Here is a 27,307-nt window from a genome sequence, read left to right as displayed (position 1 = left end):
ACTTTAGCTCATTCTTGGTGACATGGTCGGTGATATCAAGTTGAAACCAAACAAAATGTTGAAATGAATGATATAACTTTTTCTGAGCATTCTATAATTGAATCTCAGGAATATGAATCATCATTGGATCACAGTGTTAAAACTGATCGTTTAACGGAATCACTGAGGGAACTGTCCAGATTTGAAGATTCTGGTGATATTTCTGGTTCCAACCATGATGTATTTTCTTTCTGTGATGATACACCGCCTACTGTTCAAGCATTTGATTTACGCGAAGAAGATTTGTTTGAAGAATCAAGTGAGATTAGTAAAGAACTATCGCTTATATCATCTGATTTACAAACAAGTGGATGTTCCACCGAATCGGAACCATTTGGAAATTTACATTTCATTGAGCCTTTAATGACCAGTACTCCAAGGAAGCAAAAAGGTATGTTAGATTTATCCTTAATTTGATTGACTTAATTTATTTAATTCAATTATAGTTTACATTACTTTAACATATGGTATATGTATACAGGATTTATGATTTTTACCCCATGTTTTTTCGCCCTTCTAAAATTTCAAACGCTTAAAAACACCCATCTTGAATTCATACAGCTCAATAAGGAATGTGTTATACTGAATAGACTCTTTTTAATTAACAAAGTAATTTTAAAATTGTTTTGAAATTGCATTCAAATTCACCCGATGAAAACGAGGATAATGCCGGGTGTGAAAAAAAATGGGGGCAAATAATTATTGTACACCAAAGACAAAAATAACATATTGTGATAGACTGGTTATTTTATGTTTATGTTTATCAGATGTCGAGCTGGCACTTAATTAATATGTCACCCATCTGTGCAGCTGGTGGCCGGGTCAGAGTCTGATGTCTTGGAATAAGGGGATCATTGGTTTAATTGTTTATTTTCACTCTAGCCAGGGAGTAGTATGGTGGGTGATTTATGGCTGAGAAACAGTAAAAATGATAACGAGAATGATAGACTGGCTACCTGTCTGATATGCACGATATACAGACAGGTGATGGGCTGCGTTTTACAAAAGAACTTACGACAAAGTTATAATAAATGAAATGATATATAAAGGACAAATATACAAAACTTAGAAAGAACTTTATTTATACAACTATACTCTGATGTCCATAATAATAATCTACAGCCATGAGAATAAAACATTGATTAGTTTGTGATTAATTAGCATTCACTAATTTGGTTATAAGTCGTAAGTTAATGTAAAGGGCCCTCCGGTGGCCGTGCTCATTGGCTGCGCAGGGGTGTTAAGGAAGTATATGGAATCTGAGTTACATGTAACTCTGTGAAATTATATACAAATCTTAGTCATTATGTACATATTCAAATATCTAAGCAGGACGAAACATAGACCAAAAACAAATAAAAAATGCTGAGGACAATTTTTTTTAGAAATTATTCTGTATTATGTAGATTTACACATTGATGACGTCATGACTAAAAGTTGAATATCGTGTGAATTTGATCGGAAAGCATTGTAAACATATTCAAAATATAACAGTACTAATCTAAGAACTCTAATAAAGTATTGTGGTTGGATTTATTGAGAATTGAACGTAAGAATACTTGGAGAGATGTTAGTTTTATCAATCATTCGCTAAAAGGTATGTAAATTTGCTTTTATTTCTCGGCCAGGTTTTCCTCTGTCGTTGTTTACGATATAAAAATCCGCTAGAAGAACACCACCCCGTATATATTGAACTTGAAATTTTATACGTATCGTTTGTTTGATCAATGCTTAACTTGAAAAGTGTTGCTAGAATCCCATGTTGTGTGTTGTTTTGAATATATGCAACATATCGTTTTCCGTGCAAACTTTATGAAAGTTGGGAAGGTTTTATGAGAGCCGGATGAATAGCTATTTATAATAATTGAGAAGAGCATAGAATTCTAGCAGCAATTTTGATTAAGCTGAGATGTTTTGCTTTCATTTGGTATGTTTATTGTATTTTGGAAACCGGGGGGGGGGGGGGGGGGGGGGGTAATGTTGTTCTATCTCATTTTATGTTAAGAAAACCGGGTTTTTGTCGATTTCTAAGAAATTACTCGTTTGTTCTGTACGGAATTTGCAGGAATACTCAATTACATTTTGTTAAGTCTTCGCTGAAATTTTTAATATCACAGAATGAGTTTTTCAATATTTATTACAGATTTTCATTTTTCAGATAACTAAAATGGGTAGCGAACCCGGGTTACACTTTTTTTCAATAAACATTAAATATCTCTCTCTCTCTCTCTCTCTCTCTCTCTCTCTGTATTTCCAAAACAGGATGGGGGGCACCCCCTCCCCACCCACTGGTTTTTTAAAAGTCTTATACGGTATCTGAAATATGGGCACTTAGTGAGGAAAGTGCTTATTTCCAACCTGCAATCTATAAATGTGGAAGCATACAGAAACTAGTCTAAGAGTAGATTTCAGCATTTCTTTGATGCTGACAAAGCACCTGACGAGCTCTAATGTGGTCACACTGTTTGGGTTTTAGAGTCTCTGATGACAGCAAAGCAAGATTATCCAGCTGCAGACATCATTATACAATACATTACAAAATATGCAAATCAATTAGCTGTAAATATTTGAAGTTAAAAATACTGGCTACAAATATCAACTACATGGTCTTAAATAAAATTTTATGTGCAAAGAGGTCTAATTAAATTTCATTAATCATTTTTTCAATGGAATAATTGTCAAGAAATTCTTGACACAGTCACATTGGGGAGTGATTGAGATTGCCTTAAGTTTATTTTAATGAAAAGATGAGAAATCATATAGAGAGATTGTATCAATAAAAAATTGTCAATATTATATAAGTGACATACCGGTATTATCAATCATTTATTGAAAATTCTTCTCATAAACATTATAAGTGGGTCAGATAAGTTGAAGCATACAAGGTTTATTAAAACTTTGTAGATTCAACAATATGGATATTGGGGCCAGTCAAAGTTGAATCAGGAATTTATAGGGGAAAAAAATTGAAAGCTATGAATGTTACAAAAAACTGCCATTAGAGAGACATCTGACAAGCATTATGGCACACAAGATTTTTAGTCAAAACTATTTATCATATCATAGCATATTTACCCATATTTATAACTACAGTAACTATATAAGTACTCAATTCTATTAAGAAATCAAATTCTTTTTATAATTTCAGTTGCATCGTTATCAAAAACTAAACTTCAAAAGAAAAAGATCTCCAGAAGCACTATAAAAAAGGCATTTTCAGAACAATGTGATTGCCCGAAGAAATGTACTAGGCAAAGCTTTTTTACAAGGGATTTAATTAAAAATTGCCATTCCACATTATGGTGTTTAAATGCTAAAGAAAGACCAAGGTGGTTCCAGAAAAAGTTTGAAGACTTCCAAAGTGTAAAAGAAGGAAAATTTCATTTCATTCTCCATGGTCATGGGGTATGCCTGAAAAGTTGGTTGATTGCACATGGGATCAAAAAATCAATATACTACAAGGAAAGAAAAACTTGGATGACCAGAGACGAAGGACCACTCTCTTCGGTCAGAAAATTAACATCAGAAAAAAGACTTCATGCCATTAACTGGTTTGGGGAATACATTGCAATGAGAGGAGAAAATCCTCCACATATTCAAGAAATTTGGCTTCCCTTTGGTTTAAGGAAAAATGAAGTTTATTCAAGATATGAAGTGGAAACTGAAGAAGAAAGCAGAGACAGAGTATCTTATCAAACATTTTTAAACATTTGGAAGGATCACTTTTCACATGTAAAAATTAAACAGGTGAGCTAATACCATTTTCTCTCCCAAATTTACAGTCAAATTTAAGGATGCTAGATGGTCAAATTTTCATTTTAATTTATTTAGCTATAAACTTTTTATTAGTACATATGTAATTAAAAAACAAAACAAAAGTTTTACCTATTTTACTATATTTTACTATAAAACTCTTCTAAAATTGATCAAACAGTATAAAACTATAGTCATGACCATTGAGACCTCCTATAAGCAATTTTGATTTAGTAGTATTTATTTTTATCATTTGACAGAAGAACAGATTCACAATTCAAAATCTTATTATTCAACCAGTACTTGTTAATGGATATAAATGCATTTCAGAGCAACTTGTTCACAAGATGTACTACATGTGACAAGCTTGACAGAGAACTTCACAAACAGCTTAACCCAGAGAAAAAAAGGGACATTTTTATCAAGAAGCAAGAACATCTTCACAGACAAATGTATGTGTCAACTTCTTATTCAGCTTTAATCACTAAAAATCAACCATATCAGGTTAATTTTTTTCCAAGCCATTAAGACACAGGCCGTGCCCAGCCATTGCTTTTTTTTTTACAGTTTCCATGGTGCTAAGTGAATATCAGTATTTGACCCCCAACCCCATCCCACCCCAGTTCTGACCAAACATCAGTCAATTGCAGATTAATCCCCAGAATAATTAAGCTGTTAACTATAACGTGGCATGATGGACTTAGATAGTACCTTGTCTAAAACATGTAAAAACAAAACACATAACATCAAGTGACAAAAGTGGGCCTTGAACCAGCCATCTTTGCGTTACTAGCTGGCAGTAGCTTGCCGCATACCAGTGTGACCACTGAGCCATTTGCAATGAATTCATATTACATGTATTTCATATTTCATACTACATGTAATTGTATTACACATAACAAAAAATAATTATTATATTATAGGAAAGAAAAATCTGCATATTACCGAAGAAAAACTGTTAGCAGACGAAGACCAGATAGATATATAAGCCTCATTATAGATGGGATGGACCAATCCAAGACAAACATTCCCCATTTTAAGGGGAGACCAAGCAAGGTAGTCTTTCAAAAATTAACTCATGTAATGTTAAAACATGCATTTTTCACCATTTTTGATGGTTTAAAATATCATTTTTATAATTGTGATGAAAAATTCTCAAGCAATTAATAAATCAACATGTTTCTCACATCTATTTCAGGCATTTGCAGCAACAAAGCAACTAAATGTACACGTTACTGGAGTTTTAAGCCACGGTTTGAATAAAAAATATCTGTTTACAGACCTACACCAGTACAAGCATGATTCCAATCTCACATTGAACGTTTTGATGAAAGTACTTTGGAATCACTCAAAGGTAGAAACCATAATCAATCATTACAATTATCTTTACTTTAGTTATAAAGAATTACTACAAAGTATACATGTATTCTTAATTCACAGGGAAAATCATTGCCACCCGTTCTGTATCTACAAGCAGACAACTGTTTCAGAGAAAACAAGAACAAGTTTGTGCTGTCTTTCTTAGAGCTTTTAGTCAGGCGTCGGATTTTTTATGAGGTAAATATATATTTGATTTATATGATATTGCTGACTCTCTCCTAGATATTTGTAAAGTTATATTTAAACTGGAAAACAGAACTGATATGGAAAATAACATTACAATTAAGGGTGCATGTCGGTATCACCAGCTACCTCACAATATAATACTTATCACAATATCTTAACGCGATACATTATGCACCACGATACAGTTGTCAACAATAAAAAAAACTGATATCTATGTTGCCAGCTACCTCTATAAGAAATAATATTGCATAAAGAAAATGTGTCAACTGACAAAACCAATCAACAAACTGTATAGAGATAAAAAAAAAATTCAATTGATTAGAACAAAATTTCCTAATCTCTTCATATTATCCATACCATGTAATTTTTTAGTAAGTCAATAAAAATTACTCGATCATAATGTGTATCAAGATACACGTGACAATACGATACATGTATCATAGACACGCGATCATTATAATTGATGTTTTGCTGTATCGCTGCACCTCTAGTTATGATACGTACTGAAAAAAATTATCAGATTTGATAAGGCAGTGTATCATAATTGCAAGAAGTTTGTGGGGCCTTTAATTTTAGAATGACGGTACTCTTTTTTTTTTATTTGTTTGATGCAAAATCTTCCTATTTCAGGTGCAGCTTTCCTTTCTTCATGTTGGGCATACCCATGAAGATATTGATCAGATGTTCAGTGTCATTGCTGATAATCTCAGGCACAAAGATGCTGCCACACTCCCAGAGATGAGTGACATACTCTACAGTGCAGAAGAACTGAGAGGCTGTTTTGACATATCTGGATGGTTATCTCCATGCTTAAAAGGAGTTAAATATCACACAAGGACAAATACATTCAGGTATGTTAAATTGTTCAAGTTGTACTGGATACATGGAAATATTTTTATCCATCCTACTTGAAATGAGACATTTATGGTGTAGCAATCTTGTCCATTCATCTGTCTGTCTCTATTCTATATATATTATAGTCATACTGGGTGAATGATCTGGTGCTCATAAAAAATGTTCTTTATTTATAATACCCCAACAAATGAAGATTGTTGGGTTGGTATACAGGAATCACACTGTCATTGTCCACACATGAACTTAAGGTCAGACGACACGTTCCTTAATTTTATATAACTTTTTTTCATGAATTTGTTGATGGTTTACTACTACTCTGACAAGCTTTCTTGCAAAAAATTAGGGTACCTTACCAGGCATTTCTGCAAAATACTAGAGTATGCAATTTCCTATATGATCTTCTTGAAAATACACTTGAATTGCTGATGTAAAAATAAATACTTATACAGCACACCAAAATTCACTATATTGGAACTCTATCTTGACTAGGGCGGGGCTTTGAACTCACGACTTCTAGAACTTATACGCTTCTGGCAGTGAGAGGCTACTGTTCTAACCACTCGGCCATCTAGACACATAACCACATCAAATTAAATTTTAATCATTTTTAAAATAATTATAAAAGTAATATTTTTTATTTGGACTCTTTATTACGAGGAGATACAAAAAAGATTCTCGAGGAACGTGTCATCTGACCTTAAGTGTGTTCATATGTTTATGTGCATTTGCCAAGGGAACACTTAATTGTCTGAGCCTTGATTTAGATAAAGCATGTGTATTGAAATTGATAATGTGTAAAATTGAGTTAACAAGCTCATTATGTAGGAAATCATCCTATGGGATAAATTATCATGCAGACCTATGGAATTGTATTATACAGTACGTAGTACTGGTAAGAATGGGATTGTGAGGACTAAGTGAATCTCTCTAATTAACTGTCAGATGATAAGTGTATTCATTTGACAATTAGGTGTATATTCATTGAATTGTAGGGTCTAACTGTTATTATTTGTACAAAGTTGCTAAATAGATACATGCATTATAATGATTTTTAAGTTAAACAGAGATTTTGTTCATAATTCTGAAATTTTATCATGATATCTTTAATTTCCATGTCACAGAGCTTCATCTTTTAAGGTATCTCACTCCTTACGTTTTGATTTCATTGCGCAGATGATCATTATATTTTAAATAAATATGATTTTATTTATTTATTTGATCATTACAGAAAGATTATTATTTCATAATTACACAACATTCATAAAGAAAATCCATTTGAATTCAAGAAACAAACAAGTTTTCGGAAGTACTTTTTTCATGCGGAAGGTTTTTTGATGAAAATGACAGAAACAAGCAGCTTCATGAATTTTCAATATACCGGAGCACATTTCTTTTTATAATACTTAATTCATTATATTAATTCACATTTTTAATATTTGACAGGTTTGTAACATATTCTATAGGTTCTGTTTGACATGTACAAACATTTTTAAGCCAAATTTTGCTAGAATTTTACCTTTGAAGCCATATATCTAAAATTTGACATCACTGACCCCCATGTTTTATTATGTCAAAATGATACTGTGTACATATCTAGGCAAACTGGATAAATGTTATAAAATTCTTGATATTCAAAAAGATTTTTTTTTTCAAATCAAATTATAACTGTTAGAGAGAAATTGTTTATTTGAAGTGCAAAAAGGTCACAAAGAATTAATGCAGCTTCGTACAATTTTTTTTTCGTAAATCCTCTATTCAGTGGGACCGTTGTGCATAATTAAAAACAATATTTGAAGGAAAAAGTTTGCTTAATCAAAAATACTGACAACAAAACCTAATCAGTCTAATATTGCATTTCAGGTGCAAAAAGGTTAAATTAAAATGAAAAACTCAAATGGATGAAGACTGACCCCTCATTATCTTTCTATTTTTTTAAGTATATTTTGTCTATAGATTACAATTATATATTTCTCAAGAAATTCTTGATACAAAAACATTGAGGAGTGGGATACCTTAATAACAGTACATTCCTAATTAAACACGAGGAATTAATATATCTGCATAGAACTTCAAAAAGAAGTGTCCCTTGCAGATTTTAAAATCTAGCCATTACTTTCTAAAAGTCAGGCAATATAAGAATTTAAGATAAAAGTTAAGTCTTTGCAATTTTATACAAAATGATGTGATCACAGAATTACGTACTTGCTTAATAGAAGGATTATCTACAGTGTAATATATGCTTTAGTTAAGGCAACTCACATCTGGCTCATTTAAAATGAGCCTTGTTTGGAGCTTTGAAGAGGGGGGGGGGGATAATAGTCTTGTTAAGACTAGAACATTTAGCTAATTTTCTGCACCCTATATTACACACTTTTTATAATATGAAAATAAAACAACAACACTTGTTTTTAACTAACAAATTCGACAGTGTAAAATTAAATGAATTACAGTAACCCACCCAGAATAAAAAATTACAATTGTCCTGTGAGATTAATTATCAAGTAGTGGCGATTCAAGGATAAGAAACAAATTAGAACTGTCAAACTAGAGAGTGATTAATGATTCTAGTTTAAGAAGACTGCCTCAATCATTTCTGATAAAGCAACTCTGATCAAGCAGAGTGTTATCTTTATCTCAAGGGACAATTTAGCAGCAAAATAATTACAATGGCAGTGAGATTGGTCATGAATTCAACAAGTATTGTTCCAAAAACTGTTAGTTTAAAGAATAGATCCTTGTTTACCTCTTGTTTACATCATTGATGATTATTGTAAAACATTACACACCAGTATTAAAATTTTATACACGGTATAGATATTATCAAATTTTTGGGTTGTTTATAGATATATCACTTTAACAATCATTACCATATTACAGTTACGCTTGGTGGGTTTATATTCATATGTCCTAGCCACTTCTTTTGTGAGCCTAAATTGCCTGTTGTTTACTGTGTATTCTAGATTTGATATGGTGAATGTAATGGGATGAAATATTGTTTTTAAGGTGGCTCACTACACCTTGAAATATTTTCTCAAATCAGCAGAAAATTACTTGATTATGATAGATATCATAATGGATAAGAAGTAATTAAGTCTAATAGGAAAAAAATGTGCAATTTTGGATGAAAAATTACATTTTCAAAAATTTAATTCAGTAATCATATTTAAACAAAAGCTCCAGGCGGATTCGAACTCACAATCTGCGGTTCAGAAGTCCAAAACTTTAGCCACTGAGCTAAGACGATATACAACCGCATTGAACGAAGTAAACAGTCTAACAAAATATTTAAATCACCATCTTGTGACGTAGTGTCTTCAAAAGTATAAGTCTGGGTGTAGTGAGATACCTTAAAAATTTGAAAATTGAGAAACATATGCTTAACTTATCTTACTTATATTTGAGAAGGTATAGACTCAATGAAATGACCGGAGATGTCCACATCTACTACAGAAAGAATGTGGACCATTCATGGAAGACTTTGAACGGCAGTTTCTTTAAACAAAGGGTTGACGGATCCATAATGATGCCAACAGCTGCACCACCTTTGTTGTTGGCATCATTTGAAAAGATCGATATCCAAAATATTAAGAAGAGCTTGTCAATTTGGTCAAAGATGATGTCCGTATCAGAAAATACATGGTGGGAAAAGTTCATTTCATTGTTGGGTCAAAGTCAAGGAAATACAAATAGTTATTCAAGGAAAGGGGCAATTTGGTATCTACCCAAGATTCCCAACTATAACCCACATGCCCTTCAGGACACGGAAAACAACCATCCTGCTGTCCCTGAAGATTTACAGAGACTGCTTACAAATGAAGATGAAAATCCAGAGGTAACTTTCTTCTTATAAATTGATATTATTTTTACATCACAGATTTCTATTGATCATGCAAGGTGCTAGCACCTTTATTCAATTACATTTTAACAAGTTCCAGGTCATTCAAATACTCTATGCATTTAATTATAGGGTTATTTAAAAGTTGCCCTGCAAAGTGTATTGCCTATATGGATAGGACATTTGTTTTTCATTGTTTAAAAGAATGAAATAAATACTTGTAAACTTATTATTTTACAGGTCTTCTTGAGTGATTAGTTTGGTGCCTTTTCCAGAGATCTGCTTTGCATGTACTTTGTTCATTTCATATACCAAACAGGAGTAAAACATGTTATATCAGTCCCAAATTTCTGCTTCTATCACATTTTGCTTGATATTTCAATAATCATAAATTCCTTTTTGTCCAAACTGATAATTATGGTCATTTTCTTATTTACTGTACTTTTATTTTTATATTTTTTATCTTTAAAAATGAACAAATGTCCAATGTGAACTTGTATTTTTAAAAAATGTACAATTGAGTTTAGAATAGTTTAGAGTACTGGTGTTTTTAGAAAGATTTGGAAAACAGGAGTTTTCCTACACAAATTTGTGCACTCTGATAGTGTGACAGCTGTAGTAATGTAGATGTTAAAATGATGGAGTCACAATTTAAAAGTTGTAGGTTCCACGTGTAAGATAAATGTACTTTATAGATTCGTAGATCTGACAATTAATAATGTCGGAAGAATAATGGTCTCATGACTTATTTTAGAAAAACATTTTTCATGATTTTTTGGAGATCAATGAAAAACATATACTTTGAATCATGTACATGTTGGAATAGGAGAACTGCATGTTAATCGTAATTTGTAGTGTACAATCCTTGATATAAGAAGAAAATAACTCAAACAACTTAAGAGAAAATGTTCCTTAAATTCTGCATTTGAAGAGAATTGTGAAAAAGGGTAGAGTAATATTTCTCAAAACACTTAGTATTATGATTTAGTTTTACAACTTGTCCATAAAAATTTTGAAAGAGAGAGGAACGTTCCTCAAATAAATGCTTGTTAATATTTTGATCATTTGAAATTGGGAGAGGAACGTTCCTCAAATGAATGCTTGTTAATATTTCAATCATTAGAAATTGGGAGAGGAACGTTCCTCAAATGAATGCTTGATAATATTTCAATCATTAGAAATTGGGAGAGGAACGTTTCTCAAATGAATGCTTGATAATATTTCAATTGGGAGAGGAACGTTCCTCAAATGAATGCTTGATAATATTTCAATCATTAGAAATTGGGAGAGGAACGTTCCTCAAATAAATGCTTGTTAATATTTCAATCATTAGAAATTGGGAGAGGAACGTTCCTCAAATAAATGCTTGTTAATATCTTGATCATTAGAAATTGGGAGAGGAACGTTCCTCAAATGAATTCTTGTTAATATTTCAATTATTAAAAATTGGGAGAGGAACGTTCCTCAAATGAATGCCTGTTAATATTTTGATCATTAGAAATTGAGAGAGGAACGTTCCTCAAAACATTTGATAATAAGATTCATGCCTGGTTTTTACCATTTTTCACAGCTTTGAAGGAAGGAGAAACATTTCTTAAGTGCATTTGAATTAAGGAGAGGAACGTTCCTCAAATTAATGCTTCCATTTGAAAGGAACGTTCATTCAATCAATGAATAATTAGATTCAAGAATGATTTTCACAATTTTACTGTGGAGAGGAACGTTTATTAGAGTTAATGTTACAATATAAATTCTGTACCTTCAATTTATAGGATGAGGAACGTTCCCCAACCTCATTGAATTTGGAACTGTAAAATATCTTTATAGAAATAAAGATACGTATCTATATACAAAAGTTTAAGATTTGTTTGTTATGAAATTGTTTGATATGACTAGAGGAGTCGCATTTAATGAAACTAGAGTCATTTTGGCTTGAAATTCAAAAAATGGGGTCAAAAAAAAGGAATTTTGATTTTCCTTTTTTGATTTGGATTGTGTTGTGGGTAGATTCTTTCGAGCTATCCCCTAAATAGCAGGTTTGCATGAACTGGCTGCGCATTGGGTTAAATGCACTGCATCGTCGAAACCAGGAAGAAAAAATATATAATTGAAGTGTTTACGGTTCACTAGGTCTTTTCTGTTAAAGTCTTTCAATATTCCTTTAAAAATTCAAACGATCTCTCTTTATATGTCGTTAAATTAAGAATCGTTTTTTAACTTACGCGAGCTGATCACATGCAATCAATAACGTTAAGGGTTTTGTTTAAACTGGTTACTATCTTTTCTCAAAAACACCAATATCTATACGCATCTCCAATCATAATTCTTTTAATACATGGCTGTGTATCTAAATGTAATTCTCTCTCTCTCTCTCTCTCCAATGATGCAAACATTTTTTTTAATTTTAATTTGTATTATGTGATAAATGTTGACCAGTAAAGTAATTGTAATATTTTGAATTGGTAATATCGAGGCTGCTTTGAAGCTTCAAATACATGGCTGTGTATTTAAATGTTAATCTCTCTCTCTCTCTCTCTCTCTCTCTCTCTCTCTCTCTCTCTCTCTCTCTCTCTCTCTCTCTCTCTCCAATGATGCAAACATTTTTTTTTTAATTTTAATTTGTATTATGTGATAAATGTTGACCAGTAAAGTAATTGAAATATTTTAAATTGGTAATGTCGAGGCTGCTACATGTCATTGAAGCTTCAATGATTTGTTTTAAATGCCTGGGTTTCAGAAACGTATCGTATTTAAGATCTGTACTCATTCAGATCTTCAGATCATCTTAAAATTTGACATACCACGACCATAAGACCTGTCACTATCATTTTGTAAAAAAAAAATGCCAAGTATTAAAAGCCTTAAGACGGGTCTTTTAACGTATGTTACGTCTGCATGTGGTACTATTTTGGCATCAATTTATTTAAATAATCCTACGATTGCTTTAAGTTTGTATGGAGTTTTTCGAATGATTGTTTTCTTTTTTTTATTGGAGGTTTTTTAAAAATAAATTTACGTATGTAGAATTTTAAATATTAGCTAAGATTTTTTAAACTTAATGAAATTGGAGGGTTCTTTTATATATCAAAGTAATGTAGAATTTTTATATTTCCAGAGAAGGTACTATGATGATTAAATATATTGTGAAATTTGTACTAACTGTGTATTTAAGCAAAAATAAGAATTAATTTTGTTTAAACAATGCATCATACTTTAGATTTGATCAAGTAAACATTTTTATAACCGGTAGTATATGTTAAAGTTTTTACACCAATTGGGGAAAATAATCCGTGCGAGAAACTGGTAACTTTCTCTAAATACCCGGTATGTGGTGTTTAGTTTATCGGTGTGGTTTATTTTGTTCGAGGGCGACAGCTGAGGTCACAATATTCCCATGTCTCCTCACTGCTTAGGTCAACATTTCGACCTAAGTTGCAATAAAATACATTAAGTGTACATGTAAGTCTAGAACTGTATTCATCAGTTTATTGACAAATCTTTCATAATGTGTTCAGTATTAACTACATGTACGTTTCCCCTTTCATACTCATAATGATATTGGATTTGAAGTATCACTTCTATCGAAATTAGATCCAACCATGTTCATGTAATGTTCATGTTTATCCTCTATTAAATGTAAATACACATGTACGTGTGCCCAACGCCCATATATGTATCTACATACTTTGTTACAATTAGGTTAGAGTTGCAAAAGCAATGAGATTAATTTTTTGTTTGTATTTGAAATAAAACAGCCATGGAATATTGTTTTGATAATACATGTATCTTTCATTACTTTCTGTACGAATCAATATGAATCAATCATAAACCGAACGCTTTAATTGTACACGTATTTGTTAATTAGACCAAATAAAATGCTGCCGGGTTTTTTTCGACAATGAACAGTTTATTCAAAACTTACGGGTTTTTTTTTAACATTTCCAGCAACTATCAGTACCGATTAGACCCAACCAAAGCAGACCCCAACTAAACCCCGGGTTTACTTTCGGGGTTTACTTTGGGTTTACTATGGGTCTAATTTATGAAAAGTTGCGTCCACTCATGGTTTACCTTGTGTCCTGTCGGGGTTTACTTTGGGTGTATTCGGGGTTTGCTTTTTGGGGTTCACTTTACGCACTGAAGTGTGAAGCAGACCCGTCTTTTATTTTACTCTTGTTGTCTGTATATGTAATTCCTGTCCCTTGTATATTCCAAATACACCCGACACGTCTGCTTTTAGGAGTTTGCTTCTGATCGGGGTTTACTCTCTGTGTCCACTCTGGGTTTATTTTGGGTTTGCTTTGGGTCTACTCTAGTAAACCCAGAGTAAACCCCGAAGGTAAATCCAGGGTTTAATTTCTGTTAGGTTGGCTCCGTTGTTTTATATTTTTAAAAAGTATTCAGCATGGCTATTTTTAAACGTAAAATATAGAGTATCTCTTTTTTGATACGCTTTCGTGATATGCTAAGCACATGAGCAAATAATGGTGAAAAACCAATCGTCCTCGTTTTCGGGCAAATCTTTGGTTTCATCAAAAAGTGACAACGACAAACCAATACGTAGTTCTCAAACACCGGATGTTCTACTGCATTCAAAGAAAACAATAAATGAAGAATGAATGAAGAATGAAGAATGAAGATCGTGACAAGTTGAAGGAAGTTACCTTCAAAAGAATGGCAAGAGGTCGGCTATAGACATAAAACGGCGAAATGTGAGAAATCTACACTGTTTTAGAGGCATTGCTTTAGAACGTGATCCTTAGAAGTATTTAAATGCATGCTACACCCAAAATAATAAAACATTTTCGTGATATCTGATAAAGGAAGGACAAAGAGGCAGAAATTGGATATATTTTGTAACTTTTTTCGGTGAAGATATGAAATTATGTTCAATAGACGACATTTGAATGACAGCTTTTTGGTCAGACTTTCAAATCAACGGTGTGTAGAGTACTTTTAAGTAACTCAGGCCTGTTATACTGTTGAATAAAGGCATCAGAGCGATGGAACCTTTTGAAAAATAAAATTCATCTTATCCATTCGACATATACAAAGAACAAAGACCGATACAAGTTTTAAGATATTTTTCAAAATGTTTAAAGAACACTGCACTGATTTTGTATGAAGGTGTCTGATATATAGTTTATTCTATAGTCGAAGTGCCTGCATAATTTCCTTTTTCTACACATGCCAGCCTTCTGCCGTCTGCCTGCCTATATACATATATGTATTTTGTCCCATAAGACTTCTTTAAAAATCTTTCTTTATTTACTTTTCAAGGTCGTAAACACCAAGTTGGTCTTTGTCAATGCAATGCATGCGTGCAGTTCACTATAAAGATGCATGGTTCACATATCGAAAAACTGCGAACGTTATTGGTCTATTAAGTAATTTAAACATGGCTTTTGTGTGAAAGTAATGTTAGTAAGTTTTAAACTCGTGCAGTTTTTTAACAACGTGAATATCACCTACTGTGTTTGGGTTACCTTCTTAGTGTGTCAGTGTGTTTTAAACCGTAGGACAGCATATCGAATGTTATTACCATTAAATTAATTATTATGGTAATTTTTATTCAGTCTTTTACTGATTCTGTTGGTCTACTAAGTCACTGCAGTAGTTCTATAGTCCTAGTTTTTATGCTAATTTCAAGATGCCCATACAGCACAAAGCGTTGTTCGTTCACCTAAAGATCTGTAACTCTCGCACATCAAAATAGGAAGAAATTCAAATCACATTCCTTTATATTTACATCGACTACGTGTATTTTTTTTTACGGAAATTCAATTTGTTTATTACTTGCTGTACAAACTAATAGGACTGAAATATCTACTCAACCCAGTTGTAACGAAACATTCAGCAACCGAACTTGAATAAGCGTCGAAAAATCATGGACTGAATGAAGAAATCATGAACTTGCCAGACTCAAATTTCCAATTTAAGACGACTTGGCTGTTCCTTGTCCCCCATGAATCGCTACAGAAAGTATTGTATTATAAAGTGAACTTTATTCATTTTACAACGATTGATAAATCAAGTTATACAATGTACAACTTTAGTTATGTTATCATCTGTCGTTTGCACGGATGTTCGCACGAAGGGGTCATTGATGTCATTGATGTGGAAGGAAGCCGGAGTGCCCGGAGAGAACCCACGAGTCCGAGCGCGGGATCACCGTACCTTATCACATACAACCACCGTCGAATACGGGAATCGAACTCGGATCGCAGCGCAGTGAAAAAAGAGAGTACATGTGTTGTCCAATGCGCTTCTTGGACAATCAACCTTTTATTGTTTAGGTATTATTCATTTAAAAATCTTGATTTGTATGGCAATAGCATTATTTCTTTTTCGTTTAAATCTAAAAACAAATAAAAAGTAAAACTCATATCAACGATTTTAAAAAAAAGTCCACAAACACATTGTATTTTATATATTGATGAACAAAAATTGATTCTTTCTTATCAAATATGTATATCTGATATTAAAATGCTAACATTAGTCATTTTTTGAGCATACTTTGCGGAGCTTACAGATATCATGCATTCTTAAATGTTACAGTTTTTGTGTACAGTCCAATTGAGAGTTACTTCCCTTACTGTTTGTATGGATGGATACAAAAAAATTACAACATGAAATGTAGTGTCTACGGCAGTTTCCGTATTCAACAAATCCGTTACATGTATAATTGAAAATGACAATATATGTACATGTCAGCATGCAAGTCTGTTTAATAGTGTGCATGTAGACGTGCAAAAAGAGGTAGTATTTTGGAAGATGTTCAGTATTTTTTCCACGGGTATATCTGCGAGCTGCATGCGATTATCAGTAGCTGTAAACGCAAAAAAGATACAATTAAAGACCAAAAAAAAAAAAACAGAAACAGGATGGGAAATGTTACTGTTAAGAATCGACAAGATTGATGTTCTTTTACAAATATATATGGTTATATTTTTTTTTTTGGAAATGTCGAAATATTTTTGCACAGTCTAAATCTAACAATTTCATAAAAAGTGGGGATGAGTTGTCATTGTATAGTTCTTACTTTAATTAATTAATTAATTATTAGTGGCAAGAAAGGGACGAGACGTCTTACGGTCCTTAGCGTAATATCGTCTGTCCACAGTGCGTTGATTGTCACTGCCTTTATAGGCCCTTTCTACTTAACTTCCTCGGGGCATGATTAATCATTATGTATATGATTCCGTTTCCTACAGAAATGACATATTGCTGACGAATAAAAACAACAAACATGTCTTTCCGTTCAGTGCGTTGGCTATAATTTTTTCTGTCCCAAGATGGCGGATATTAACAAATCTGATCTGTTTGTTCGTCTTTACCTTATCCTGGAACTTAGTGGCTTTCTCCTCCATTTAGTCGGGTTCTGTACGCCCTACTGGCGATCGCTGCATTTCAAATACACAGAGGATGTCATTCAAGACATCGATATTGTGATCCAGGGGTTTGACGAGGGGATATGGCGGAGATGTGTCAATGGAATTTGTTCCGAGATCAACGTAGTTGGAAGAGGTGATCTATAGTATTAATATAAAATTATGTAATTAAATAACTGATGGATTGGGTGGGGGAGGGGTACGGTATTCCTCAATGTGTATCATTTTGAATGAATTGATTTTTCTTTGTATTGCATGATTCATAATTTTACACTAGCTGTAACATTTTTTTTTCTGTGTTGAGAAGGTAGAAATATGACACACATTATTTTTTATCTAACCCATATATTGTGATTAAACCTCAAGGAGTTTCTGAAACAAAAATATGGTAAAAAGATGTCTTTTTTGGAAAATATTAATATAACCTGCTTCTTGAAATGACTAATGTAAAAACCAACCAGGAACTCAAATACAATGTAGTGGGATTGTTAGAAACAACGTGACGAGTGTTGTATTGTCAATTAATTCCTGGTTCATTATGACCACTCCACAACATGCATTTTGATATTTTTTTTTCTCTCTCTCTCTGTCAGACTGGTTGCAGGTGGTGAGGGTGTTTGAGATTGTCGCCCTTGGTTCCTCTCTGTTTGCCACCTTTCTCATCGTCATCCATTTGGTGTGTCAGAAGATTTCCCATACCAGGAGAGTCTACTTTGTCTCAATCGTATCATGCTTTGTGACAGGTAACAGCTCTCTCTCTCTCTCTCTCTCTCTCTCTCTCTCTCTCTCTCTCTCTCTCTCTCTCTCTCTCTCTCTCTCTCTCTCTCTCAAATCAACAATTTACTGTTTGCCATGTTAGTTTTGAAGTATCAGTAAGTTGTTAATCTACAACATGAATTATTATACTGCAAATTAAATTTAACAGAATGAAATATGTGAAATATTTTTTTTAACGTTTCTTATATATCTTAATAATATCTTTACAGCTGCAAGCATTTTGTTGTCTACCATTGTATATGGAGCATCTGTCAGAGAAGGGATCACGTGGTCCTATGGCTGTGTGGTGATTGGAGGAATTTTTTACACAGCATCTGGAACATTGATGCTGTTCACATACTTTCTGACTCGTCCAAAATAATGAACTTTTCAAAGTTAGGAACAGGTGCTTTTATAATTAAATAGCAATTAAGTGCTCAAAAATGTTCTTACATTTCAAATTAAGGCTTTTTTGTGGGTCAACAAGAGCGAGCGAGCGAGCGAGCGAGCGAGCGAGCGAGCGAGAGAGAGAGAGAGAGAGAGAGAGAGAGAGAGAGAGAGAGAATATTTGATGTTTATTTTTTTTCAATAAAATACATATGAAGGTTATAACTGTTCGACGTTTTATCACAACGCATTCACACGAATATGACATTGTCCTGCAACATTGTAGATTTAAAACATACTGTCATATGAAATGCACATAACTTATCATAAACATTCCCAGAAACGATTAGGATTTACTTACATTCTGTTAATAAAGAGTGGCTATCAATGACAAGTCACGAATTACATGTAATCTTAGCTTGTTCGTCGACACTCAGTTATTATACAGGGCTGCGTTTTACTAAAGAACTTACGACAGAGTCGTTAATATTTTAAGCCTCATTAAATGCTCTTTGATAAACAAAATTCATAAAAAATCATTTATTTACAACAATATTGATTTCTCTAATTACATTTTACAGCCAATAATTTTTAAGTATTTATTAGTTTGGGATTAAATAAGCATTCATCAATTTGTTCGTAAGTCATAAGTTCTTTTGTAAAACGCAGCCCAGTACCGATCAGACCCAACCTTACATTAAGTAAACGTACCCAACTAAACCCTGGGTTTATAATTACTTTCTGTGTTTACTCCGGGTTTACTTGAGTGGACCCAGAGTAAACCCACAGTGGACACAGAGAGTAAACCCAGTCAGAAATATACCCCTGAAAGCAGACGCTAACTGTGTATTCGGAATATACAATGGGTAGAAATTACAGGCAGTAGGATGGTAAGATAAAATACTAGTCTGCTTCACACTTCAGTCCATACAGTTGAATTCAAAAGCAATTTTTAAGTAAACCCAAAGTAAACCCCGAGTAAACCCAAAGTAAACCCCGAGTGGACCCAAATTTTCAAAAAGTAAACCCAGAGTAAACCCAAAAAGTAAACCCGGGGTTTAGTTGGGGTTTACTCTGGTGTTAGGTTGGGTCTGATCGGCACTGTAGCTATTTAAAAAAATCACCAATAAATTATTAAAACAATTGAATTCTCAATATGGGAATGAAATTAAGGTGGTATATGACACATCCATATTGTACGTTCTATCAAAATAAACAATTAACTCAAGTTTAATGTTAAAGATTGTTTTTTTCCCAAATGGGTTACCTAAAAACGTAGCACAGTGGGTTAGATCCTTAATTGAGTACATGTACATCTAAAAGAGTATATCAAGGTTGGGGGGGGGGGGGTGCAGTATACCTATCACTCCTATTTCACTATTCGTTTTTTTTTTAATTTCAGTTTTTCACATGGTCCCAAAAACGTAAGGGGTGCCCACTTCTTGATAATTTACTTTTTATATGTAAATTAAAGAAAACTCTTTGCTATGACAAAAAGCCACCCCCCCCCCCCCCCCCCCCCCGGTTGCTGCGTGCCTGATTCGGATGAGCGTCTATTAGCATACAGAACCCTAAAGTTTTGTTTTTTAAGGCTTATCATGATTGTGTGACATTGTGTGTTTTGATCAACTTTCAATGCTTTTATCACATTTTTCTCGCACGAGTAAAATCCGGAACAAATTAAATTAGATCGGGCTCGATATTCCCAAAACCATAAGCATAACAGTCAGCTTTCCGGTTAGAGTTTTGAGATTTTGAGAAATGAGATCGGAGAAGGTCTATTTCAAAATCAAAAACTTAGCATTTCTTGGAGCGTTGAACTGGTGTATTATCTGTTGTGCCTCTGCACTGTCGAGTTGTCTGTCACTAGATGATGTGCTGACAAGATCAAGGTCTTCGTGTGTAGTAGCATTAGTAACGAAGAATTGCATTGCAGACCAAGATGTTGATAATTATGGTTATGTACAACTAAGAAATTTGTTTCAGCATAAAAATTTAGGGATTGTGGTAGACTTTGTTCACATTGATAGCAAGTGGCCAAACGGAGAACCGCTTCGTAAGGGAAATGTTGAGGTTGGAAACATTGTCTTGTTTCGAAAAGTAAAAAAAGATCGGACTTGCCTATTGCCTTCAACTCGCAAGCAAAGCATAGCCCCAGTCATTTTGAATGGAATTAATGACCTAGCAACACTGGTTGACTTTGTAAATGATGGATGCGAGACTTATTTCTCGACTTCAGGTGGTCCATCAGTTGAAGGACTGCACAGAAATGAAATCCTTAAAACCTTGTTCCACGTTAAAAACATATCCAATGTACAATCAAGAAAAGTTTTCCCAACACAATCACTCCAGTTTTGTGAAGTAAAAGATCAATCCTGTTCAGACACGAATCACATGTTGCATTCAAATCCATCAAAACTTCCAGAATGTGAAAAAATAGACCTTCCTTCAAAGAACTCATTTTTTCATAATTATGTAAAGACATCTAAGCCAGTAATATTTAAGAATGTGTTGAGAAACTGGCCAGCATTCTCGAAGTGGACAAACAGCTATTTAAGAGAAAAATATGGGAAAAATAACATCCACATAAAATTAACACCTTTAGGAGAGTATGAAGGAGTTGAACCAAGAAACATGTGGGAAAATCATGAAAAGTTTAAAATTCCACAATCTGTCCTGAATCAATTGGCCTTTCCAGATTTGGTTGTTGTAAGGCCTGCTACGAAAAATCTTAATTTTTCAAGTTTTATGGACATTGTGGAAAAGGTTTCAAATGGATCTATCAAAGATATGTCAGCATACTTGGAGTATTCCTCAATACCTGACCATTTACCTGAGCTCGAAGATGATATTCAAGAGGAATTGTTTTTTCAGGGTCTCTTAAAAAGGGACCATTTAAATATTTGGCTAAGTGACGGAAGAACTTTAGGAAAGTTGCATTTTGATCAATATGACAATTTGCTCTGCCAGGTAAATTTTCTTTTTAAATACCTTTATTCTATTTACACAATTTTCTTAACTCAAAAGCATGAAATGAAGAAAGTATTGATTTCATTTTTTATTATAATATTTCTTTTCCAAGAAAGTTAAGATCTATTGGATCATGGTCAGTAATATATTTGTACTAGATATATATACAGTAATTAATTTTCTTTAATAATTATCAGGAAGACTCATTGAATTTTGAATGCAATTTATCATCTTAATATGTCTTTAATTATAGAACAGAGTCCCATAGTAAAGAGTTAGAAAAACCCTTATACATTGTATCCCCTGATTTTCAATCCCATTTCACCATGTTCACTTAGAAAATATTTATCAATTTGGTTAAAAACGGCAAGCTTAATATATATGACTGTAATAACATAAAAGGTAAAGGAATGACCAATTATGAAATTCTTTAAAAAAAACCCTGATGTTGACATCCTTGCACAACTACATTATATAACATAAACATTTTATTTGATATGGGCTTTTTTTGTCAAGTTGTCATGTTTTGTTGTTCATGGTTTGTGACTCCTTCAGAAACATTGAGACAGTTCCAACAGAGTAAACATTAGATAGAATAAAAATAACAAATTCATGTATATCTTTATATTCCGTTTGTAACATCTGTTGGGGGAGATGAACATGAATCGTGATATTAAGGTGGTGTGGGACACTTCCATATTGTTACATACTTCCTATCAAAATAAACAATTAAATCGGGTACAATTTTATAATTTTTTTCTTTTCAAAAATTGCTATCTTACAGTGAAACACAATGTGTTAGAGCCTGAAAAATGAATCTGCAAGTCATGAGTCTGAATTCTGCTGGGGCTTTTATAAGTTTAAGTGTCCTTTCCAAAAAGTTTTTAAAAAAATTTTAATAGTTAAGAGGAATCAGATGTAGGTTCAGACTATTGGTCTATTTTCTTTCCTGATAAGTCAATTATGAGTAGCTACCATCTGAGGGGTTATGACTAGGTCAGGTTCTAAAACTTCATCAAAACTCTGTAGTTCATGAGGTTTTGTTTATCAATAGAGTTCCAATTTTATTTTTGATGTTCTATTATGTTTGGATGAGGAATTGGTAAAGGTTGCATGAACACATAGATTAAGGATCATATTTACACAAAATTAACACAATCATATTATCATTATAACAGAATCAGTAGCACTGTAATTTATAGGATATTCTAGTATATGTTTGGCAATGGTGCTGTATACATGTATAATGGGAGAGTTGCAGTAGAAATGTATATAGAAAAGAAGGAAGTTGCAACAAAATTGATGGTTGAAGGAAAACAATTTATAATAAATACATGTAACATTGTTTTATTTTGTTTTTGTTCATTGTAAGACAAGATAAAGATTCATCATATCATTGATACATTTGTATGTGTACCTGTAAATATTTGTTTGATATACACTTGATACATGTTAGATATTTTTTCAATTACAGATCAGTGGAAAGAAACAAGTGATGTTGTTTGATCCACACAACAACCACCAGTTGTATGAGGACCACATTCCAGAGGCTACCCTGTCTTTCAACCAAACTTCTAACACATTCCATCGCCGCCATCTCCTGGAAAGTACATCCATGGTTATGTCCCCTGTCGACATACTCAAGCCAGATTATTCTGTAAATATTACCATCTGTATTTATATTAATCACTAGTGTGGCCTCTTTTGCATTGATCCAGAAATTTTTTAAAGGTGCTGGGGTGTCTAAGGGATAGTTCTGTTTGTGGGGGGGGGGGGGGGGGGGATCTGAGGCTTATTTTATTATTTTCAAACCCCCTCTCTAGATCTGTGCATGCCTTAATTCTGAATGCAAAGTTAAATTCCTGTTTTCTGTTAAGAAGTTTAGACCTTGGGTACTTCAACATTTATTAACAATTTTATGAAGCAGCTTATGAGTGTATAGAATATGTGTGTCCCTTTTTAGAACTAGGTTAGATCTGAATAAGTTGCTTTTCCTTAATTCTTTTGATTTTTACAACATACAGTTAGTGACGAATCTATTATACATGTATTTAAAAAAAAAGGATGTTGTGTTTTAAGGACTGAAAGATATTGTATGAATTAATGAAAGCATGTACATGTATATTACATGACTGTTAAGCTGCCTTGATGCTATCTATATATATTGCAACTTGCCATCTACATTTGAACAGAAACTTTGGAAACCACTTAAGATCTGCGTAGAACTGAAGTTTATTTTTGAAGTATATTAATATTGAGTAAAGACTTTGTATTGGTTAATTAAAGGTCAAGTTAATGTATCAATTTTGGTCACAGGCATTTTTATACTTGGACAAAAAATTTCACTAATATATAATGTTATTTTAATATATTTTTATTTCATAATTCATCCATGAATACGAGTAGTTTTGCTGTTTTGCCAAATACGGAGATATTTTTTATGTTGTTATTGATGGATATAATCTTTTTCACATGCAAGTTTGCCTTTATAATTTTGAAATTTAGGCCTTTAAGGGCCTTGATGCATACCTTTTAGTGAAAATATATTGTTGCACTTGTTATACACAATTCAATGATAGTTAAAGTTAAGATTCATATTTTGAATTTTATATATTCCATTTGTAAAGTAGTAATTTATATCAAGCTTTAGTATGTGTTTGGTTTTTATTCATTTTAACATCACAATTTTTGCTCCCTGACAGCGGTTCCCACTCTTTGGAGACACCTACCCCTTGAACTGTACCCTGGAAGAGGGTGATGTTCTGTACTTGCCCTCTTTCTGGTGGCACGAAGTCCAGTCATTTCCCAATGTAACAGCAGGGAGAAATCTGGCCATCAACTTTTGGTTTGTACTTTATTTAATGCTAATTTTTCAGGAAACACATGCTTTGCTACTATACTAATCAACGTAAATAATTCGCAAAATATTTCACACAAGAGTTTAAAAAAACAAATGCCCATGATGATAGCAGTGCTTCAGATTATATTAATTAACAATTTTTTTCTTTTCTTTTTCAGGTATGATCCTTTCCTAATTAAAGAATTTCCATGTGCTGAGTGCAAGCTGGATGTTAATCCGAAATACAGACACTTATTATGATGTACAGAAATACAGACACTTATTATGATGTACAGAAATACAGACACTTATTATGATGTTAATCCGAAATAAAGACACTTATTATGATGTGACGGAAATACAGACACTTATTATGATGTTAATCCGAAATAAAGACACTTATTATGATGTTACAGAAATACAGACACTTATTATGATGTGACGGAAATACAGACACTTATTATGATGTTACAGAAATACAGACACTTTTTATGATGTTACAGAAATACAGACACTTATTATGATGTTACAGAAATACAGACACTTATAATGATGATATGGAAATACAGACACTTATTATGTTGTTACGGAAATATAAAAATAAATTAAAACAGTGAGCAAGGTGTTTTTCATATGCTAGAAATTTACTATTAGGTACATGTACCACATGACTGGATGTCTCGCTCTACCTGTTTTGAAATCATTTTGATGCTCAATGTTCTTGTTGCTTTTATTTCCAAATAGCTAAGCAGATAGAGTTCTATTATAAGTGTTAATACTTTTCTTCCACAATTGCCTTGAATTTGAAGCACGTTCGGCATTTTCCATCGGCAAATTCCACAGGATCAGGTTCCATTTTCCATTGGCAAATTCCACAGGATCAGGTTCCGCACCATTTGTTACAGTATTTACCGTTGCAAATGTTGATTGGATCTAGTCATTTCCAGTGTTGGAACAGATGGCTTTTCTTTACTTTGAATGCTGTTTGCAATGCATGCAGTCAACGCGGGTGTTTATAGGGAAAGTCGGTTGCAATGCTTATGCTGCTTTGAAAGGAAAGAGATAACAACAAAAGCTACATGTAGCTAGTCGGTTTCAACTGACACTATTTGATAAACATTCTAATTCTAATGTAGCAATCGTAAATTGTGTGTATCTTTTTACAAGTTAAGGTACAAGATAATGAATTGATGATTAGTTACAAAATGTCTCAAACAATATGTCATACCGTGTAATAGTTTTGAAAATTTTGTAATACCTTTGAAGATAACAAAGTTATACTAAGTATGTAGCGTTTTTAATACCGTAGATCTAAGGTATAGTTTTCGGGCAGGACTCACCAACAGAGCAAAATATGCTTTCGTGTAGTAATTACTGATAGCATTGGCGGATCCAGAGGGGGGTTCCGGGGGTCGGAACCCCCCCCCCCCCCCCCCCCTTTCTCTGGGACATATAATTTTTTTTGAAAACTTTTAATGCCTATTTAAAGGCAATTGTCCCCATTTATAATATAAATACTGTATTTATTTCAAATAAATGCTTTTAAAATTGCTGATTTAAAGAATTGTTTACAACGCACCGTAATTTACATGTACGTGTACATGTATTTCTTATATGAAAAACCCTAACGATTTTTTTTTCGAAAAAGGTACTCCCCATCAGCATCTGGTGCTCACATCTGTGAGTAAACATGTGGAAAATTTTTTTAAAAAATTAACTAAGCAGTGTCGCTAAAAACACAGATTTATAATAACATCTACAATGTATTGTCTACTCTATTTCTTTAAAAAATCGATTATAGTTAATTTTATGCAAGTTTTGCTATTTTTCTGGAATGCTAGCTATACCGTACCTTCATAACCACGTGAAACACAAAGAAAGCCCTTTTTTGTTTTGTTTCCAAGAATCGGAAATTATGTTACAAAATACCGTGTAAGGGGTTTATATATAAACCATTATAAAAATGCACAACTTTTCAAAACTTTCCTGAATAAGATCGCATCTGTACTAGTGCCGGGTGATGTGGCGCACCCATTATACAGAGGTCACATCATGTACCCTGGGAAGAATATTGCTTGTACAATTGTATTTCACATGTTCCATCTATTCAGCAGATAAACTATCCCCATTTTTGTCATATCCTATCATTTAGACCTTTATTTAAGAAGGCAAACGATAGAAATCAAAGTCAATAAATAGTTCAGAATTTAAACATCAAAGACCTAAAAAAAAAAATCTACCAAAAATTCACTTTTATAATAGCTTGTCGTAATAAGTTATTTTTGGTTTCTTAGTGTTTCTAGCATAGACGCACGTTCTCATTGCTGGATACTTGGATATTTTTAAGGCTGGAAATTATGCAAATCTTCCTTACCAAAACCAAAACGCTCAATAATGCAGTGCACTCTGATATTAAAATAAATGTGAAATAGATATTGATGAGATAAATGTTCATTAAATTTACGCACGGAAAACGTTCAAAGGGCCTTGTTTATTGACAAATAATATATTTTGCACGTATTGATTTTCATCAATTAGAACCCCCCCCCCCTTTTCAAAATTGCTGGATCCGCCTCTGTGATAGTATGTAACTCTTCTACTTAAGGTGGCTCTATACACCCACAGTTTATTCCAATTTTCAAAAGAAGACCACAAAACATATACTTATCAAATATTAAAATGATGATAAGGATACTATAGGTATTTTTAAATAATTTTTAAATGCTTTTCCGTGTTTTTGTAAAATAATTTTCAAAAAAGTCAACTATTAACAAATTGAGAGGAATTTTTTTTGTCATATGATGGATACTTCCTTCGGACATCTAAAAAATATATAACACTTCTTAACATTCAAAAATTTTATTATTGAATTTTTTTTAGTATTTCCCCAAATCATAATTTTTTATATATTCTCAC

General features: G+C 32.9%; 3 protein-coding genes across 4 annotated transcripts; all 3 read left to right on the top strand.

Annotated features, from left to right (window-relative positions):
• Nucleotides 1–63: 63 nt before the first annotated feature.
• LOC105328591 (uncharacterized) lies at nucleotides 64–12,035 on the top strand. 2 transcript variants are annotated; one of them, XM_034479861.2, is made up of 9 exons: nucleotides 64–430; nucleotides 3,188–3,786; nucleotides 4,123–4,244; nucleotides 4,716–4,848; nucleotides 4,991–5,146; nucleotides 5,233–5,349; nucleotides 5,989–6,209; nucleotides 9,619–10,045; nucleotides 10,289–12,035. In XM_034479861.2, the coding sequence occupies exons 1-9, from the start codon at nucleotides 64–66 to the stop codon at nucleotides 10,304–10,306; spliced, it is 2,160 nt and encodes a 719-aa protein (XP_034335752.2). In that variant the 3' UTR covers nucleotides 10,307–12,035. The 2 variants fall into 2 exon arrangements, with proteins under 2 accessions (XP_034335752.2, XP_065941000.1); XM_066084928.1 differs by having other exon boundaries at nucleotides 9,616–10,045.
• A 5,235-nt stretch (nucleotides 12,036–17,270) lies between these two features.
• Nucleotides 17,271–18,704, top strand: LOC105317561 (uncharacterized). The gene is made up of 3 exons (XM_011414238.4): nucleotides 17,271–17,575; nucleotides 18,033–18,182; nucleotides 18,426–18,704. The coding sequence occupies exons 1-3, from the start codon at nucleotides 17,344–17,346 to the stop codon at nucleotides 18,575–18,577; spliced, it is 534 nt and encodes a 177-aa protein (XP_011412540.2). The 5' UTR covers nucleotides 17,271–17,343; the 3' UTR covers nucleotides 18,578–18,704.
• A 1,639-nt stretch (nucleotides 18,705–20,343) lies between these two features.
• Nucleotides 20,344–24,868, top strand: LOC105317560 (uncharacterized). The gene is made up of 5 exons (XM_066084262.1): nucleotides 20,344–20,358; nucleotides 20,569–20,682; nucleotides 23,027–23,209; nucleotides 24,255–24,397; nucleotides 24,571–24,868. The coding sequence occupies exons 1-5, from the start codon at nucleotides 20,344–20,346 to the stop codon at nucleotides 24,650–24,652; spliced, it is 537 nt and encodes a 178-aa protein (XP_065940334.1). The 3' UTR covers nucleotides 24,653–24,868.
• The last annotated feature ends 2,439 nt before the right edge of the window (nucleotides 24,869–27,307 follow it).

Source organism: Magallana gigas, chromosome 5 (assembly GCF_963853765.1).
Source record: "Magallana gigas chromosome 5, xbMagGiga1.1, whole genome shotgun sequence".
Lineage (NCBI taxonomy): Eukaryota > Metazoa > Mollusca > Bivalvia > Ostreida > Ostreidae > Magallana > Magallana gigas.
The sequence above is the reverse complement of the archived record's forward strand: the minus strand, read 5'-3'. Positions and strand labels throughout refer to the sequence as shown.